The sequence below is a fragment of the Argopecten irradians genome, chromosome 4, assembly GCF_041381155.1.
Source record: "Argopecten irradians isolate NY chromosome 4, Ai_NY, whole genome shotgun sequence".
In the NCBI taxonomy this organism is placed as follows: Eukaryota; Metazoa; Mollusca; class Bivalvia; order Pectinida; family Pectinidae; genus Argopecten; species Argopecten irradians.
The window spans coordinates 7,215,465-7,236,335 of record NC_091137.1 but is presented as its reverse complement, the minus strand read 5'-3'; the positions used below and the strand labels follow the sequence as shown (position 1 = coordinate 7,236,335).

The window sequence follows — 20,871 nt, the reverse complement described above, 5'->3', positions numbered from 1 at the left end:
TACCTTGATGGTGTGGGTACGGCTGCTGCTCCGATCTGTGTGTGATAGAGAAACCATACCCTGCTCTACCATCTGGCACACTCCAGCCCATTGGCACCTCCCCCTAATAGCTCGCTAAGTAGCACCTAACAGTCCTTTCACTTAGCCCACTCAACACAATGGAACCATGCATTCAGTTTCAACTTCATGAAGAAAATCAGTGTTTTTAATTTTGGTATTTACACAACTTGTGGTTTTCGATTATTCCTTTCAAGTTTTTGGTTTTCGGCTGCTGGTGTTTGATGGAGGAGCTGGACATGTTTTGTGAGTCACTACCCTGTGAAGGTCTCGATTGACTGGGCACAGATAATTGTCTAATAAGCCATACTTGAGGAGGTAGATGATTGGTCTGCAGTGTTTCCCACCATTCCCAACTCCTCTGATCTTCACTTCTCTTCAGTGTTTCTGAGCAAGATGTCAAAGTTTTGTTGTTGTGTTAACCTTTCTCAAAGACTTAGGAACAGGACATGATCTGTGGCGTATTTAACCAACAGGATTTCTGGGATCTTATATGGATTGTTTCCAACTGTCAACAATTTTATCTTCATGATTAATTTGTGCATTGAGATTGTGATGTTCAGGATACATATAGGTTACTTATACCTGAAGGAGTACATAAACTGTAAACATTATGGAATATCTTTGTGGTAAACCCATTAGTGTTGGAATCACTAAACTGGATCATCATTCTGTATCACAGGGTCAAAATTGAGGATTCCTGGTGTAGGGATCACCAAGTCATTGTGGAGCTCTAGATTTACCATGTATCTCTCCCAGCTTGGGTCGTGGATTATTTGTAGTGATAGACAGCTGGTGACTGAAGTACAGATGCTGGACAATGTTGTCATTACATCTGTAAACAGGATATAGGACAGAGACATGGTCTCCATCAAGGAAAAAATCATTCAGAAATACAAGGCTTTCATTGGCTCCTCAAAGAAAGGTATTAACTCTTACATGGTCAAATCAACAGGCATGTGCTTTATGATGAAAGTGACAAAATGTTGTGATATCTCATTTATGATGAGATCTTTCTTATCATATACACAAAAGTTGTGTTGATTTACAAACAAAGCTTAATAGACAAATGTTTTAAATTTCATTCAAAAATAAGTTTCTCTTTGGTATGAAGTGGATAATCTATGTCAGCTGACTACCAAGGTCTGTACTGGTAGTTTATTAACAATGAGGGAGGTTATCTCAGGATAGCAGTCTGAGGCTGGGAGGGGGAGAAGCGGGGGTACACTCATCCTGTGGTATTACTGTACAGATTGGTAAATTGATGTTCAATCATATCCTTAGTCACTGATGTTAGGGAGTGTATGGAGGGAAGTGAGGGAGGTACAATATACACACTAACAGTGTCTATAGAACACACTTATCATCTGTTCCTCTATGAATGTTTAGTGTTTAAAGATATGAGAAAAAAGTCTTTGATATCAATATTATGACTATAATGAATGACATCAGTGAAGATCAGGAAAGGAGGGGGAGGAGGGTGTCAAAAGTGTTCTTGATATCTCCATTTTATTGATGAAAGCTTTTCACAACAAATTGTCCTTGGAATCTTTAACAACTTATGAGTTTCATGAAAATATAGTGAAAGTCAAGGTCACTGTTGCTGCTACATGTAGAAGAAAGCATTTATTATTAATGATAACTTTGTTAGTTAGCATTAGACATGCTAGGAGACAGCTGTACCTGTATCCTTGTCTTTGTTAGTTAGCAGTAGACATGCTAGGAGACTGCTGTACCTGTATCCTTGTCTTTGTTAGTTAGCATTAGACATGCTAGGAGACGGCTGTACCTGTATCCTTGTCTTTGTTAGTTAGCAGTAGACATGCTAGGAGACGGCTGTACCTGTATCCTTGTCTGTGTTAGTTAGCAGTAGACATGCTAGGAGACGGCTGTTAGCTTGCATCTAGAGCGCGTACCTGCATTCTGTCTGTGTTAGTTAGCATTAGACATTCTAGGAGACGGCTGTACCTGTATCCTTGTCTTTGTTAGGTAGACAGCTAGAGACATGTCTAGTCATGAGATGGCTGTACCTGTATCCTTGTCTGTGTTAGTTAGCAGTAGACATGCTAGGAGACGGCTGTACCTGTATCCTTGTCTTTGTTAGTTAGCAGTAGACATGCTAGGAGACGGCTGTACCTGTATCCTTGTCTTTGTTAGTTAGCAGTAGACATGCTAGGAGACTGCTGTACCTGTATCCTTGTCTTTGTTAGTTAGCAGTAGACATGCTAGGAGATGGCTGTACCTGTATCCTTGTCTGTGTTAGTTAGCAGTAGACATGCTAGGAGATGGCTGTACCTGTATCCTTGTCTTTGTTAGTTAGCAGTAGACATGCTAGGAGATGTTAGTTAGCAGTAGACATGCTAGGAGATGTTAGTTAGCAGTAGACATGCTAGGAGACAGCTGTACTTGTATCCTTGTCTTTGTTAGTTAGCATTAGACATGCTAGGAGACGGCTGTACTTGTATCCTTGTCTTTGTTAGTTAGCAGTAGACATGCTAGGAGACGGCTGTACCTGTATCCTTGTCTATCTGGTGGGATGAATATACATATGAATATAGGTAGTATCAGATAGCAGGAGATTGTCATGTGATTTTTGGGTAATAAATAAACATTATAAATGGGTAGTTTTGACTCCCCAACTGATTTTTACCTGTAACTTTAGCTTGATGCCTATAAAATGCTGATTATATTTTGACATGCTGTCGAATGGCTTTTCATTCTGACACTATAATACGGATACAAATTGAACGAATGGGCCATTTCCCTTTGTGTAAATATGAAAATTTTCAGCCTTTTTGAAAATTTATCAGATTTTGAATAACTGATGAGTACAGCTAAGTAAACATGTTTATTTTCACCACCACCAAAGCCACATGATGTCAGCCATGGAAGTGTCTTCCCTGATACAGATTTGTGAAGCAGCCACAGTGGCTCAGTGGTAAACTCTCCATCTATAATCAGTGGTAAAGTCTCCATCTATAATCAGTGGTAAACTCTCCATCTATAATCAGTGGTAAACTCTCCATCTATAATCAGTGGTAAACTCTCCATCTATAATCAGTGGTAAACTCTCCATGTATCATCAGTGGTAAAGTCTCCATGTATCATCAGTGGTAAACTCTCCATCTATAATAGTGGTAAAGTCTCCATGTATCATCAGTGGTAAACTCTCCATCTATAATCAGTGGTAAACTCTCCATCTATAATCAGTGGTAAAGTCTCCATGTATCATCAGTGGTAAACTCTCCATCTATAATCAGTGGTAAACTCTCCATCTATAATCAGTGGTAAAATCTCCATCTATAATCAGTGGTAAAATCTCCATCTATAATCAGTGGTAAAGTCTCCATGTATCATCAGTGGTATAGTCTCCATGTATCATCAGTGGTAAACTCTCCATCTATAATCAGTGGTAAACTCTCCATCTATAATCAGTGGTAAACTCTCCATCTATAATCAGTGGTAAACTCTCCATCTATAATCAGTGGTAAATCTCCATGTATCATCAGTGGTAAAATCTCCATCTATAATCAGTGGTAAAGTCTCCATGTATCATCAGTGGTAAACTCTCCATCTATATAATCAGTGGTATAGTCTCCATGTATCATCAGTGGTAAACTCTCCATCTATAATCAGTGGTAAACTCTCCATCTATAATCAGTGGTAAACTCTCCATCTATAATCAGTGGTAAACTCTCCATCTATAATCAGTGGGAAATCTCCATGTATCATCAGTGGCAAAGTCTCCATCTATCGCCAGTGGTAAACTCTATCCATCGCAAGTGGTAAACTCTCCATCTATCGCCAGTGGTAAACTCTCCATCTATCGCCAGTGGTAAACTCTCCATCTATCGCCAGTGGTAAACTCTCCATCTATCGCCAGTGGTAAACTTCCCATCTATCGCCAGTGGTAAACTCTCCATCTATCGCCAGTGGTAAACTCTCCTTCTACCGCCAGTGGTAAACTCTCCATCTATCGCCAGTGGTAAACTCTCCATCTATCGCCAGTGGTAAACTTCCCATCTATCTATCGCCAGTGGTAAACTCTCCATCTATTGCCAGTGGTAAACTCTCCATCTATCGCCAATGGTAAACTCTCCATCTATCGCCAATGGTAAACCCCCCATCTGTCGTCAGTTCCTGTTCTTGGTGGTTTCGTGTATATTGGTCTGTATGGTAATGGCACTGTACTGACCATTCAGGTCAGTGTTTTTATCTCCGGACACTCTGACTTTCCTGTACTACTATAGATGTTTATAGAGTTAACACAAAAATAAACAACTGTTACCTTACGTAATGTCACATAATTCACAGGATAGATTAGGTGTTTCGCTGTGATTCTGTTTGTTTCCATGGGCAGACATCCAGGTAGTGCTTTAAAGCGTGTCAGAATACACTTGGGTTACAACTGTAAAACTGATGTTTATACCGTAAAATTAACCGGTATAAGTAGTAATTACCAGCCATCAGATTCCGGTGTGTCATGTCACTTTTCATCACAATAATGACACCATTGTTGGGTGTATGGTTGAACTTGAGCCAAAACTTGTGTACTCGACAGGTCTATATGGTAGTGAAATGGATGATAGTTCTGGAGATGAATAAACTCACAATATTTTGAAGTAACTTAAGTTATTCTTGAGAATGGTGGACATTTTTTTAATCTATTTTTTTCATTGGATAAGAAGCCATGTAAGTAGCTGGTAAGACAGTTACTGCCATTGTCCATTAATGCTTCACTCATTTAGTAAAATACAAGTTTCCCATATTAACATCTGTAAAAATGAACTGCAGTTTGAGTTCCTGAAAAATTGTAAAATTGTAGTGCTACTGCTAATCCATAAATACCTGAAATTACAGCATACTTTGCTGTACATGTTAGTTGTAAAAATGTAATGCAGTTTGAGTATGCCAGATAATTGAATTTACATAACATACAACATCATATGTTCGCTCACTCAGCAATTATAGTTTTAGCTGTGTATTGCTAGCAGACAGAATGGTGAAAGGAAGCGTATATAATGAGGACCAGTTGTGAACAATTTCCTCCCATCTCCCTCCTCATAGAGGTATCAAACTAAGGCATTTCCTCAATTGGCATATTTATCTTTTATAAATGTGTAACCCAACAGGGTGATTAATTTTATATAATTAGTCGCAGCATGCTTTGAATTGCCAAAACTACAGTGTATATCCCTATGGATTTAGTGCTCACGCTTTGGCAAGATTTTCAGATGTTTATTTATGGCTTATGTCAAACATCTAGTTAAAAAAATCTGGCGTTAAATTTGATATGTAATATGTATCGGGAGAAATACTGGAGTAAAAACAGGATCTTTAGATACATATGTTTTACTAAGACCGTCAGATATGTATAAGACATTATGCTTTGACACAATTACATAACATGTATTGTAGCTGAATACCCGCACCATGTAAAGAAGCTGTCTGCTGCCCTCCTCAGCGATGATGAGCCTGAAAAAGCTGTTTCTAATTAGTGCTCCATACCAGATGGTACTCTGTAGAGCTATGTTTTGGTAACTCGGGGAGGAAAACTTAACCGCTTCTTCTTTTTTGTCTTTGCAGCACCCAGCCGGGGAGGTACTGATGATGAGCTTGACTTTGGCCGACCATCCTCCTATCGTAGCGGCCAGACCAAGCGAACCGCAAGCTCCTCCTCCGTACCCAGAGGTAAGGGAGATTACTCTAACATCTGCAAGTAAAATACTTATATCTAAGATGGGCTACATTTTCTGTTATATTTTTAATCTTCCTTACAAAGATATGAAAATGTGAATGTCAAAACACATCATTCTCCATACAGGAAGGTAGCTGTGTAAACATGTACCAAGTCTTGAGGTAACCAAGCATATTTACAAAGAACTATCCATACGGGAAGGTAACTGTGTAAACATGTACCAAGTCTTGAGGTAACCAAGCATATTTACAAAGAATTATCCATACAGGAAGGTAGCTGTGTAAACATGTACCAAGTCCTGAGGTTACCAAGCATATTTACAAGGAATTATCCATACAGGAAGGTAGCTGTGTAAACATGTACCAAGTCCTGAGGTTACTTAGCATATTTACAAAGAATTATCCATACGGGAAGGTAGTTGTGTAAACATGTACCAAGTCCTGAGGTTACCAAGCATATTTACAAAGAATTATCCATAAGGGAAGGTAGCTGTGTAAACATGTACCAAGTCCTGAGGTTACCAAGCATATTTACAAAGAATTATCCATACGGGAAGGTAGTTGTGTAAACACATACCAAGTCTTGAGGTAACCAAGCATATTTACAAAGAATTATCAATACGGGAAGGTAGTTGTGTAAACATGTACCAAGTCTTGAGGTAACCAAGCATATTTACAAAGAATTATCCATAAGGGAAGGTAGTTGTGTAAACATGTACCAAGTCGTGAGGTAACCAAGCATATTTACAAAGAATTATCCATACAGGAAGGTAACTGTGTAAACATGTACCAAGTCCTGAGGTAACCAAGCATATTTACAAAGAATTATCCATACGGGAAGGTAGTTGTGTAAACACATACCAAGTCTTGAGGTAACCAAGCATATTTACAAAGAATTATCCATACAGGAAGGTAACTGTGTAAACATGTACCATGTCTTGAAGTAACCAAGCATATTTACAAAGAATTATCCATATGGGAAGGTAGTTGTGTAAACATGTACCAAGTCCTGAGGTAAACTAGAATATTTACAAAGAATTATCCATACGGGAAGGTAACTGTGTAAACATGTACCAAGTCTTGAGGTAACCAAGCATATTTACAAAGAATTATCCATACGGGAAAGTAGTTGTGTAAACATGTACCAAGTCTTGAGGTAACCAAGCATATTAACAAAGAATTATCCATACAGGAAGGTAACTGTGTAAACATGTACCAAGTCTTGAGGTAACCAAGCATATTAACAAAGAATTATCCATACAGGAAGGTAACTGTGTAAACATGTACCAAGTCTTAAGGTAACCAAGCATATTTACACAGAATTATCCATACGGGAAGGTAACTGTGTAAACATGTACCAAGTCTTGAGGTAACCAAGCATATTAACAAAGAATTATCCATACAGGAAGGTAACTGTGTAAACATGTACCAAGTCTTAAGGTAACCAAGCATATTTACACAGAATTATCCATACGGGAAGGTAACTGTGTAAACATGTACCAAGTCTTGAGGTAACCAAGCATATTTACAAAGAATTATCCATACGGGAAAGTAGTTGTGTAAACATGTACCAAGTCTTGAGGTAACCAAGCATATTAACAAAGAATTATCCATACAGGAAGGTAACTGTGTAAACATGTACCAAGTCTTGAGGTAACCAAGCATATTAACAAAGAATTATCCATACAGGAAGGTAACTGTGTAAACATGTACCAAGTCTTAAGGTAACCAAGCATATTTACACAGAATTATCCATACGGGAAGGTAACTGTGTAAACATGTACCAAGTCTTGAGGTAACCAAGCATATTAACACAGAATTATCCATACGGGAAGGTAACTGTGTAAACATGTACCAAGTCTTGAGGTAACCAAGCATATTAACAAAGAATTATCCATACAGGAAGGTAACTGTGTAAACATGTACCAAGTCTTAAGGTAACCAAGCATATTTACACAGAATTATCCATACGGGAAGGTAACTGTGTAAACATGTACCAAGTCTTGAGGTAACCAAGCATATTTACACAGAATTATCCATACGGGAAGGTAACTGTGTAAACATGTACCAAGTCTTGAGGTAACCAAGCATATTTACAAAGAATTATCCATACGGGAAGGTAGTTGTGTAAACATGTACCAAGTCTTAAGGTAACCAAGCATATTTACACAGAATTATCCATACGGGAAGGTAACTGTGTAAACATGTACCAAGTCTTGAGGTAACCAAGCATATTTACACAGAATTATCCATACGGGAAGGTAACTGTGTAAACATGTACCAAGTCTTGAGGTAACCAAGCATATTTACACAGAATTATCCATACGGGAAGGTAGTTGTGTAAACATGTACCAAGTCTTGAGGTAACCAAGCATATTTACAAAGAATTATCCATACGGGAAGGTAGTTGTGTAAACATGTACCAAGTCTTGAGGTAACCAAGCATATTTACACAGAATTATCCATACGGGAAGGTAACTGTGTAAACATGTACCAAGTCTTGAGGTAACCAAGCATATTTACACAGAATTATCCATACGGGAAGGTAACTGTGTAAACATGTACCAAGTCTTGAGGTAACCAAGCATATTTACACAGAATTATCCATACGGGAAGGTAACTGTGTAAACATGTACCAAGTCTTGAGGTAACCAAGCATATTTACACAGAATTATCCATACGGGAAGGTAACTGTGTAAACATGTACCAAGTCTTGAGGTAACCAAGCATATTTACAAAGAATTATTCATAGTGAAAGTTAGTTTATTAGGCTCAATGAGTATATTGATATATTGATAATGATTTTTGTTGCTGCAGCTCCTAGCAGAGGGCCCTCAGACTGTGACGATAATGAGTTTGCACGACCCCTGTCCACCAAAGTGCCCCAGGCTAAGAAGAGCAGCGGCCTGGCGTCCGGGAGGAAAACCCCCAGTGCCTCAGGTACAGACCTTCCTAGGATCACAATCTGTCAGTCGTCACATCACATCTGAATCTCTCATAGGATTCTCTCATCCCGGTGTTGAGTTTTAAGAAAAATATGACTTTAAGATATGGTCATTTGTAGAACATATACCTGAATCACCATGACACTAAGTTTAAACCTAGATCGTGTTTTCATATTTAAGTTCTTGTGTATTTAAAACTGTTAACCTTATCATAGATACTCGGCAATAGTCCTTAACATAAGCACTAAATTTTCACTTATTTGTGTATCTTTAACAAATTATTTGAGAACATCAAAAACAATTCATATATATAACATTAAAAACAATTCATATATATACTATGAAATTTCATTACTGCTAAACTATCCATCATTACCAATAACTTACCATCGGTATTGTTTCCATGGTAACCCTATTTTGGGGTCACTTAGGGTTCAAGGTCATCCTACCATACACTAACCATTCTCTTACTAACTCTCACAGCGGTTACTCTGCGACGTCGACGATCCATATCTAGCACAGGTAACAAACAGCTTGGTAACCATTTTTGTGTCCTCAGTAATACATCTAGAAAACTTTGTTGCACATTTACCGTATTCATCATAAATAGTGTCCCTTTTAATAAAAAGTTTCCTTTCATGCTTTAGTTGAAAGTACAAACACCTTTCATAGTGACACAGTTTCATTTTTTTTTCAATTAGAATCACAATAATACTTGAGAACAATGAAGTAAATATTAAGGGAGTGAAATGTTGTATTACCGTATTTCACCGCAAATAAGACCCCCCACCCAGAGAAGAAATAAAGGTCAAAAGTGGTGGGGGGTCTTATTTGCGGACAACCCGCCTGATAAGATTCAATTTCTTGTCATTGTTGTAACAGTTGTATGACAGATGGGTAATAGCAAGATGTTCAAGTATTGATAATAATAATGGAGACTTGTGAATAAAATTTAATTAAAATATAAACAATACCAGGGCAGTTAGTTGTAAGTGAAGTCTGAAAGGGAAACAGACTACGTTTTTACAACACACTTCTGCAAGAGTCTTGCGGAATTTAACCACTGAGTCAAAACGAAGAACACTAAACACATCATAAACAATATCATTTTAATTCAGACGTTTTATTAGTCGTATAGTTATTTCAAAATATTCAAATTGGGTTACTCTTTACGTTACATCTCCTTAGTAAACAGGCATACGTGAATCAATCGCCGTGAATCGGAAGGAAGATCGCCGTTCAGACTCAGGCTTATTTAAAATTCACTACACACATTTACATATCAAATTCGATCATAAACAGAAGAATTTACGTGTATTTGTCTCATCCAAATGAGCAAACGATCGTGATTTAACTTCAGCATGCCGACATGCATTTGTTTGTAAGAGAACACACATGTGTTGGAAAATGGCGTCAGGTTGAAGCCATTCTTCCATATTTTCACACCAGGTCGTGCTTGGTAATTTGATCAGTATTGCTTTTGATACGACGATAGATTGATAATATTTCAGAGATTTATGCAGGTATGAACTGCATTAAAACATCGTAGAAAGTAAGTATTTTTGTATCCAAAGTGAAATACGAAACTTTGCGGCTAATCATATTATACTGACTGCGTAAACAAAACATGGCGGCCTAAAAGTAAAGCATGGTTTCTCCAACTGATCGTAAACTACAGGTACGTTACGTTCACAAATAAACATATTTGAAATGGTAAATGTCTTAAGTAGATGTTTTAGGTAATGATTGTATTGAATTAGAATCCACGACTGCAGAAACGATGTGCATCAATGACGAATATCTTTGCAGATTCATGTAAAGTCGTAAGGACACTAAAACATGCTGACCATGCCAGTCTGAAGTGAAAACAGTGCCTACATGGAAACATATATCGGCGTATTTAGTCGAAAAATAACATTCAATTAAATATAAGCACTGTCCACTATTGCTAATTCTTAATAATTAAAGTAAATCACCCCTGAATTAACTTGAAATAAATGACAGAAATCAAGGCTCGAATTTCACATTTTTTGTCACTTGCTAAAAATAGCAAGTGCCCTAAATTTTGACTTGCTAAAATATATTTTTACTTATAATTAATATCCGTATTCAAATTACAGTTTTGTTATATATAAAATCCTTTATTTTTGCATGATGATGTGAGGTGTATAAGTACATAATGTATATCAACAACATTATTGTAAGAACTGGGTCCCCATATTTTCCATTAAAACAGTTTTTCACAATCATTATGTCATTTTTACAGTTGTCCCTGATAAAAACCACTTGCTAAAATAAGCAAGTGCATATTTTTCCACTTGCTATTCTGGTATATCTACTTGCAAAAAGCAAGTAAAACAGCCTGAAATTCGAGCCCTGGAAATAACAAACACAAACAGTTGTTTTAATACTTCGTGATTTTTCTATGCCGATAAAGCAAATAAAAACAATTTCGGTACACAATTCGGTGATATTTTTAATAACCCCATTACTCAAATCCCCCATCCAACGTAAAATAGGTGGGGGTCTTATTTTCAGACATTCCTCCTAAGTCTAGAAATGTGTCAAAATAGGTGTGGGGTCTTATTTGCGGGAGGGGTCTTATTTGCGGTGAAATTTGCGGGAGGGGTCTTATTTGCGGTGAAATACGGGTATAGAGCAGTTATAAAAAAACTGATTTCTGTACTGGTTGTCTGAAGTAATAGGTAAGTATTGCAACAATATTACTAGGAGTATATTTTTACCTGATCAGTACACTTCTATATATTTCCCCTTTGAAAGCCATTTAGGCACTCTCAGGACATTACTTATAGTGAATACGGTAATCTAACATTATAGGTAATATCATTCTCTGATTTTTTTAATTCTGAATCCCTGCATGTGGGTTATACCTATATGTATTATCTTAAAGTACATAAGTTTCTGAGAAATCCTTGAGAGATAGTGAGACAAATTAGAACTATAGGTATATCAGTCCATACAAAGTGATTATCATCTTCTATGTCTGCTTATCAGTAATATGATTTCCAAAAAGTGTTTTAAAATATTAATTGTAGAAGAAAAAATATTTGAAGGAAAACTTGAGAAATATGTTTTGAGTTTTAATGCAAAGTAGCATGAAATATTTTTTTTTCTGATGAATATATTTAAGCCTCTAAGTATACAGTGTATACAGTGATGTTAGTGTTAGGTCCAGGTATAACCCACATATATACCTGGATAAGGCTGATAACAGGAGATGTGTCATGTCCTAAATTACTCACCTGTACCAGCAACACAGCATCATTGTTTTCTCACCTACTTCCCCTCACATGTAGAATGGGTTAGGCCGCCCCTTTGATGTGATGAAGTCTAATTTGTACCTGAAGGGAGAACTGTTTTCTAACAGCACCCCCACACCCCTTTAGCTTCAGATTTCTGGTGTGTATTTCTCTGTGTGGTAGAGTCCAAGTTATACCCCTAGGGATTTCCTTAATGGTCAACTAATCATTGTGCCAAATTTGTTCATACACAAGATTTTCTTTCTTTGCTTTGTTCTTGTTTTTTGGAAGAAATAAATGAACAGTAGTTTTAACTTTGCAATAAATTTTGTCCATTAGACTTCCTATTTCTAACCTCGAGTGAGAGTTTTTACTGAGTGGAGCTGGCTGGATTACTTATGGTAGTTAACCAACTTGACCTGGAGGAATTATGATGATGAATGTAGTAAGGCTACTGTAGGTCAAGCCCAATTAACTTCACTGGTCATTTATTGTCAGTTGTGTCTAAATGTTGTGTCATTAACGGCCGTGTTTTGTCCAAACCTTTAATGATGTCGCACCATTTTGTGCCGGTTAGTAGAGCACTTCGATATTGGTTTGGTAAGTAACCGATAAGACTGTAAACAGTAGTCAATAATGTGTGTCATCTGTATTTCACTTTGTCTTAATGAATGCCTGACATTTATAAAACCTTTTTTGTCTTTATACATTGTTTTATGTTTGCATTCATTGTTTTCATTTTCCAAAATTTTAATCTTTTTAAATATATCTCAAAGTTTCTATTACTTCTGTATTTTATAAAAAGAGTTTGTAAATGTTTTCTTAAAAGAATATTCCTACTGTTTAGAACAATAGTAACAAGTACTTATTAGTAAACCTACAAAAATGTCTACTGCTTTACTTATTGATATTCTGTAAAAATGAAGCTTTATACACCAATGCAAACGTGAAAAATAACAACAACAACAAAAAAACTTAATTGCAGATTTGATGTGTTATAGATTGTGATGAAATGTCTCTGTATGTTTAATATGTTGTTGTCTGTACTGACCGATGACTTTTGGTGTTACAGGGGCCTCCGGTGCCGGTGGGGTTGATGAGGACTATTTCATCAAGTCCTTTGAGGATGTGCCCAAAGTACAGGTATGGACAACATTCTAGGGTCTATGGGATGTAAGACATGATATACTGGTCAGTGACCAATTCTATCCAAATCAGTTAGTCCCACCTTCCATTAATGATTGTGACATCATATTTTGACATGTTTTTTGGATATCTAAATCACTGGAAGTTGGGACTAAGCGACAGTAAATCATACTTCACCCAAAATGTTTTGGTAACTTGAAACTCCCTTTTTATTAGCTCACCTGGCCTGAAGGGCCGGTGAGCTTATGTCATGGCGCGGCGTCCGTCGTCCGTCCGTCCGTCAACATTTCCTTTAAATCGCTACTAGTCATAGAGTTCTGCATGGATTGTAACCAAATTTGGCCACAAACATCCTTGGGGGAAGGGGAACAGAACTTGTATAAATTTTGGCTCTGACCCCCCGGGGGCAGGAGGGGAGGGGCCCAATAGGGGAAATAGAGGTAAATCCTATAAATCGCTACTTGTCCTAGAGTTCTGCATGGATTGTAACCAAATTTGGCCACAAACATCCTTGGGGGAAGGGGAACAGAACTTGTATAAATTTTGGCTCTGACCCTCCGGGGGCAGGATGGGCGGGGTCCAATAGGGGAAATAGAGGTAAATCCTATAAATCGCTACTTGTCATAGAGTTCTGCATGGATTGTAACCAAATTTGGCCAGAAACATCCTTGGGGGAAGGGAAACAGAACTTGTATAAATTTTGGCTCTGACAGGAGGGGCGGGGCCCAATAGGGGAAATAGAGGTAAATCCTGTAAATCGCTACTTGTCCTAGAGTTCTGCATGGATTGTAACCAAATTTGGCCAGAAACATCCTTGGGGGAAGGGGAACAGCACTTGTATAAATTTTGGCTCTGACCCCCCGGGGGCAGGAGGGGCGGGGCCCAATAGGGGAAATAGAGGTAAATCCTATAAATCGCTACTTGTCCTAGAGTTCTGCATGGATTGTAACCAAATTTGGCCAGAAACATCCTTGGGGGAAGGGGAACAGAACTTGTATAAATTTTGGCTCTGACCCCCGGGGGGCAGGAGGGGCGGGGCCCGATAAGGGAAATAGAGGTAAATCCTAAAAATCGCTACTTGTCCTAGAGTTCTGCATGGATTGTACCACCCAAATTTGGCCAGAAACATCCTTGGGGTTAACAGAATTCGTATGAATTTTGGCTTTGACCCCCTGGAGAAGAAAAAGTGGGGCCCAATAGGGGAATTAGAGGTTAATATTCAAATTCCTTCAGAAAATAAACAATGAACTTGTATTCAGAACATTACTTGGCATTACAAACCAGGTGAGCGATACAGGCCCTCTGGGCCTCTTGTTTAGGTTCAGAGACTTCATATTGGGCCTGTTTGCTAAGAGACTTTATATTGGGCCTGTTTGCCAAGAGACTTTATATTGGGCCTGTTTGCTAAGAGACTTTATATTGGGCCTGTTTGCTAAGAGACTTAATATTGGGCCTGTTTGCTAAGAGACTTTATACTGGGCCTGTCTGCTAAGAGACTTTATACTGGGCCTGTTTGCTAAGAGACTTTATATTGGGCCTGTTTGCTAAGAGACTTTATATTGGGCCTGTTTGCTAAGAGACTTTATATTGGGTCTGTTTGCTAAGAGACTTTATATTGGGCCTGTTTGCTAAGAGACTTTATATTGGGCCTGTTTGCTAAGAGACTTTATACTGGGCCTGTTTGCTAAGAGACTTTATATTGGGCCTGTTTGCTTAGAGACTTTATACTGGGCCTGTTTGCTATATGAGAACATGCTGCAGTAAAAGATTGGTCAGGTCTATATCTATCTGGTCTACCTGGCTTCGCTCTGTTAATTAGACAATTTTGACCACCTTTACCAATTCTAGGATTCATAGGAAGTTAGACATACTTAGTTAAACATTTGTGTTTGATAACACACAAAGTTTCGGGGGGGAAGGGGGGGGGAAATCACTATCAGACAGAAAACACTGAAAACTGTGTGTAATCATACAATTTAGGGGTTTCCTGATCTCAAAATGACGTGGGTAAAGTACCATTGATTAGTCCCACTTTAACGCATGTCAAGTGATGACATCATAATCACCGGATGGTACCGATGATAAATTGTACTTTACTCAAGTTATTTTATAATCTCGATAAGCCCTATATGATACATGTGATGGCGAGAATGGATACTTACTGAGAATTGGTCACTAGCTAGTAAAGTTTTAATATTTTCTGAGAAATATAAAATTGCCACTAAGGTCACACATAAGATTTTCAACATTGGAATGTCACTCAACTTGTTAAAAAGTTATTAATAGGACAAAGATCTAGACTTAACAATAAAAATTAACAAATGTTCCATTTCTCCCCGTTAATGTATTGTCATTATGAGTCAAAGTAGCAATGAGGACTTCCCATGATTTTATTGCTTATAATCAATATGGTTTTGATTTCTATGGTTAATATTTTGTACAATTGACTACATCATGTATAAATGTTCTTAATGTTTGATTTTCCAGCTGTTTTCTTCCCGAGATCTCAATGATCAGATAACAAAGATCAAAGACCTGCTCTCTGATCCGAACTCTGCCTGGGAGAAACGTTTAGATATGGTCAGTGCTCATATTTCTTCACTTACAATCAGGATCTAGCAGATCCTTCCATTTCACTTAACACAAGATATCAGTATTTTGATTAAAGATTTAAGTTTGCATATTGTATTCAGAAAATGAGTAGTTATTTGTGACTTTAGATGCTAACAATATGATATTCCCCATATTAATGTAGTTCATTGATAAATATTTTGTGTTTCTATCCAGATGAAGAACTTACGAGGAGTAATGATTGCGGGAGGTGCCCAACATGATGATTTCCATTCCCTGCTGAGGACGTTAGAACCTTGTATGTCTATGGCAGTGAAGGATCTCCGCTCTCAGATTGTACGCGAGGCCTGTGTTACGTTAGCGTAAGTCAATTGTTATAGATCGCCGCTCTCAGATTGTATCAGAGGCCTGTGTTACGTTAGCGTAAGTCAACTGTTATAGATCGCCGCTCTCAGATTGTATCAGAGGCCTGTGTTACGTTAGCGTAAGTCAATTATTATAGATCTCCCCTCTCAGATTGTATCAGAGGCCTATGTTACGTTAGCGTAAGTCAGTTATAGATCTCCACTCACAGATTGTACGAGAGGCCTGTGTTACATTACCGAAAGTTAATTGTTATAGATCTCCGTTCTCAGATTGTATAAGAGGCCTGTGTTACGTTAGCGTAAGTCAGTTGTTATAGATCTCCACTCTCAGATTGTACGAGAGGCCTGTGTTACGTTAGCGTAAGTCAATTATTATAGATCGCCGGTCTCAAATTGTATCAGAGGCCTGTGTTACGTTAGCGTAAGTCAATTATTATAGATCTCCCCTCTCAGATTGTATCAGAGGCCTATGTTACGTTAGCGTAAGTCAGTTGTTATAGATCTCCACTCACAGATTGTATGAGAGGCCTGTGTTACGTTAACGAAAGTTAATTATTATAGATCGCCGCTCTCAGATTGTATCAGAGGCCTGTGTTACGTTAGCGTAAGTCAATTATTATAGATCTCCGCTCTCAGAGTGTACAAGAGGCCTGTGTTACGTTAGCGTAAGTCAGCTGTTATAGATCTCCACTCACAGATTGTACGATAGGCCTGTGTTACGTTAGCGTAAGTCAATTATTATAGATCTCCATTCTCAGAGTGTACAAGAGGCCTGTTTTACGTTAACGTAAGTCAGTTATTATAGATCTCCACTCACAGATTGTATGAGAGGCCTGTGTTACATTAAATTAAGTCAGTTGTTATAGATCTTCACTCTCAGATTGTATGAGAGGCCTGTGTTACGTTAACGTAAGTCAGTTGTTATAGATCTCTACTCACAGATTGTATGAGAGGCCTGTGTTACATTAAATTAAGTCAGTTGTTATAGATCTCTACTCACAGATTGTATGAGAGGCCTGTGTTACGTTAACGTAAGTCAGTTGTTATAGATCTCTACTCACAGATTGTATGAGAGGCCTGTGTTACGTTAACGTAAGTCAGTTGTTATAGATCTCTACTCACAGATTGTATGAGAGGCCTGTGTTACGTTAACGTAAGTCAGTTGTTATAGATCTCTACTCACAGATTGTATGAGAGGCCTGTGTTACGTTAACGTAAGTCAGTTGTTATAGATCTCTACTCACAGATTGTATGAGAGGCCTGTGTTACGTTAAAGTAAGTCAGTTGTTATAGATCTCTACTCACAGATTGTATGAGAGGCATATGTTTCTACAACACAAGTTTATTGATTTAGACTTCCACTCCTGAATTGTACCAGACGCCTGTTATACTTCTGCTTGAGTTAGACATTTCAGATCTCATTTAGTTTGATCATTTGTGTAAAGACTCAACAGTTAGGCAATAGATTTGATCATTTTATGTGTTACCTTTCTCTATAGTTCAGCAATTAGTTTGTTATTTTGTGTTACAGATACCTGTCTCAACAGTTAGGCAATAGATTTGATCATTTTGGGGAGACACAGTTGCCCAATCTCATCCCTCTCATTCCCAACAGTGCCAAAGTGATGGCCTCGTCTGGAATTATCTGTATCCGCTTTATCATACAGGTGAGAAACAATTCTCCAAATTCAATCATCTCTTAATCAGGAATTAGCTCTGAATCTCCTAGAGAAACAAAATGTATTCGTTACAGTGAAATTTCTTTTGAAGGAAAGTAGCATAGGAACATTTCTTTGATCTAAGGGAAATAACTCTAAATTGTACCGTAGCGTTTGAGTGATTTTTATGAATGGTTTTGGTCTAAGATAACGTTTCTTGTTTCACCTTCTTTTTTGTTGCAGTACACACATTCTTATAGGCTGATTCCAATCATAACTGGAAATCTGACTTCAAAATCAAATATTATCCGCAGGTAAGTAGTAAACTTGTGAGATGTGAGATCTTATCCACAGGTATATAGTAAACTTGTGAGATCTTATCCACAGGTAAGTAGTAAACTTGTGAGATCTTATCCACAGGTAAGTAGTAAACTTGTGAGATGTGAGATCTTATCCACAGGTAAGTAGTAAACTTGTGAGATGTTTTGATTGATTGATTGATTAGTTTAACGTCCTATTAACAGCCAGGGTCATTTAAGGACGTGCCAGGTTTGTTCGTGGAGGAAAGCCGGAGAACCCGGAGAAAAACCACCGACCAGCGGTCAGTACCTAGCAACTGCCCCACATGGGATTCGAACTCGCGACCCAGAGGTGGAGGGCATGTGGTAATATGTCGGTACATCTTAACCACTCGGCCCCCAAATTGTGAGATGTGAGATCTTATCCACAGGTATATAGTAAACTTGTGAGATCTTATCTGCAGGCATATAGTAAACTTGTGAGATCTTATCTGCAGGCATATAGTAAACTTGTGAGATCTTACCATCAGGTATATAGTAAACTTGTGAGATCTTACCTACAGGTATATAGTAAACATGTGAGATCTTATCTGCAGGTATATAGTAAACTTGTGAGATCTTATCTGCAGGTATATGGTAAACTTGTGAGATCTTACCCGCAGGTATATAGTAAACTTGTGAGATCTTACCCTCAGGTATATAGTAAACTTGTGAGATCTTACCCTCAGGTATATAGTAAACTTGTGAGATCTTACCCTCAGGTATATAGTAAACTTGTGAGATCTTATCCTCAGGTATGTAGTAAACTTGTGAGATCTTATCCTCAGGTATATAGTAAACTTGTGAGATCTTACCCTCAGGTATATAGTAAACTTGTGAGATCTTATCCTCAGGTATATAGTAAACTTGTGAGATCTTATCCTCAGGTATGTAGTAAACTTGTGAGATCTTATCCGTAGGTATTTAGTACATCATATGATAATTACTAGGAATGCGATTGGATAACAGCAATGATCTATTTTGCGACAGTTCCCTGTCCTTCTTGACTACGGGAGACTATACCTGACTACGGGAACTATACCAAAGTATAGTCCCCCGGGAATGAGCACGCGACCAAATATATGACTTCATAATGAATGTCATGTGACGTACTAAATCTATTATGGCTCTTTCCCTTGGGAACAGTTCTCCTATAGTGTTGTCTGGCGAGGTATAGTCCCCGAGTCGAAGACTCGGTGACTATACCTCGCCAGATAACACTATAGGAGAACAGTTCCCTCTGGAAAGGGCCATAATAGAATAATAGTATTAGTTTTATATAATTGTATTCTAAATAACTCTATAATACATTGATTTCAGGATATTAAAATGGTGTTGATGAAGTATTATTTACATATGATAAGTTCCACCTTACAGTGATTGTGACGTCATATTTTGACATGGTTTTTGGGACATCTAGATTACTGGAAGGTGGAACTAATTGATGGTAAATCTTACTTCACCTACATCGTTTTTGGTATCTAAAACTTCCAGAGACTTCATATTGAGCCTGTTTGTTATATATGATAACACTGCAGTAAATGACTACCAGATCTGATCTGATGAATAACCTTGGCCTTGAGTTAACAAAGACAGGTTATTTGTCGTGGTCATTTTGATGTTGTAGCAACTCATCATGTGTGTGCTGTGAAATGTCCTGCTTTTGTTTCAGGTTTTGCTGTGAGATTATAAACCAAATCCTACATAATTGGCCCACACATGTCTTAGAGAAACACATAGCTAACCTACAGGATGCCATCAAACGAGGAATCAATGATCCAGATAGCGATGCTAGGGCCTTCTCGCGCAAGTATGTAACCCTCTCTTACTAGTATGGAACATCATATACTACAAAATTCTACATGTTAAATTCTCATCCTCTTTAACTTTATCTTGTCATCATTGATAAAAGGTTCTGAATTTGAATTCCAATTGAATTTGACATGTGCATGTCAATATCTTAATAGATATTGCATCCACATTTGAATTATATTGAATTGAACTTATTAAAATCGAAAAATCTATATGACTTTAAATATTTGGTTTGTCATGACTAAAGAAATCATTGACACAAATAAATTGAGACATTGTCTGTATGAAATAATTAAAATGTAGTCATATATACCTGGTACATTTTATTACCATTGTTTTCTATTAGCAGTTTGATACCTATCAAATATATAAAAAGAAAAATTCAGATTTTATTGTGAAAATGTATAATATTTTGTCTTTGTCCTTTCCAGAGCTTTCTGGGGCTTTGCTGAGCACTTTAAGGACCAGGCTGATGCACTCCTGAATGCCCTGGAGCCAGCCAAACAGAAGATGTTACAAGGGGAGCTAAGTGGCTCCTCCAGTAATAACTCGTTAAATAGTGCTGAGGGATTACGTATCAAGTCGCGGCCACGATCAGCCAGTCAGGACCGTGGCTTTGATTCCAGCACACTCGGGTGAGAAACAGAGAATGTCACATTGTTGTACCCTTTGTCAGTAAAAAAAAAATGGCAGCAGTTTGTGAATAATTATTGCAAACAAACTTAAATCTATCAATATAAGCTTAATTCACATATTCAAATATGCTGTCCTTCATATTAATCTTGAATTGAAGCATGCACAATTATTTATGACTTTTGAAAACTTAATTGCATGACTATGAAATATCATCAGGGGCATCATGTCATCAGGGGCATCATGTCATCAGGGGCATCATGTCATCAGGGGGGCATCATGTCATCAGGGGCATCATGTCATCAGGGGCATCATGTCATCAGGGGCATCATGTCATCAGGGGCATCATGTCATCAGGGGCATCATGTCATCAGCGGCATCATGTCATC

At 37.8% G+C, this 20,871-nt stretch overlaps 1 protein-coding gene across 12 annotated transcripts in view; it reads left to right on the top strand.

The window, feature by feature from the left end:
- Window positions 1-20,871, top strand: part of LOC138320475 (CLIP-associating protein 1-like) — a 133,826-nt gene that overhangs the window by 68,715 nt on the left and 44,240 nt on the right. For 10 of the 12 annotated variants that reach the window (XM_069263438.1, XM_069263449.1, XM_069263447.1 and 7 more), the window contains 10 exons: window positions 5,644-5,748; window positions 8,572-8,694; window positions 9,183-9,221; window positions 13,032-13,102; window positions 15,593-15,685; window positions 15,893-16,038; window positions 17,573-17,708; window positions 17,943-18,013; window positions 19,710-19,847; window positions 20,281-20,484. In XM_069263438.1, coding sequence (XP_069119539.1) covers window positions 5,644-5,748; window positions 8,572-8,694; window positions 9,183-9,221; window positions 13,032-13,102; window positions 15,593-15,685; window positions 15,893-16,038; window positions 17,573-17,708; window positions 17,943-18,013; window positions 19,710-19,847; window positions 20,281-20,484 — 1,126 coding nt within the window. Of the gene's footprint in view, window positions 1-188; window positions 983-5,643; window positions 5,749-8,571; window positions 8,695-9,182; window positions 9,222-13,031; window positions 13,103-15,592; window positions 15,686-15,892; window positions 16,039-17,572; window positions 17,709-17,942; window positions 18,014-19,709; window positions 19,848-20,280; window positions 20,485-20,871 lie in introns of those variants that run through there. The other 2 variants (XM_069263451.1, XM_069263441.1) reach the window with 2 other exon arrangements.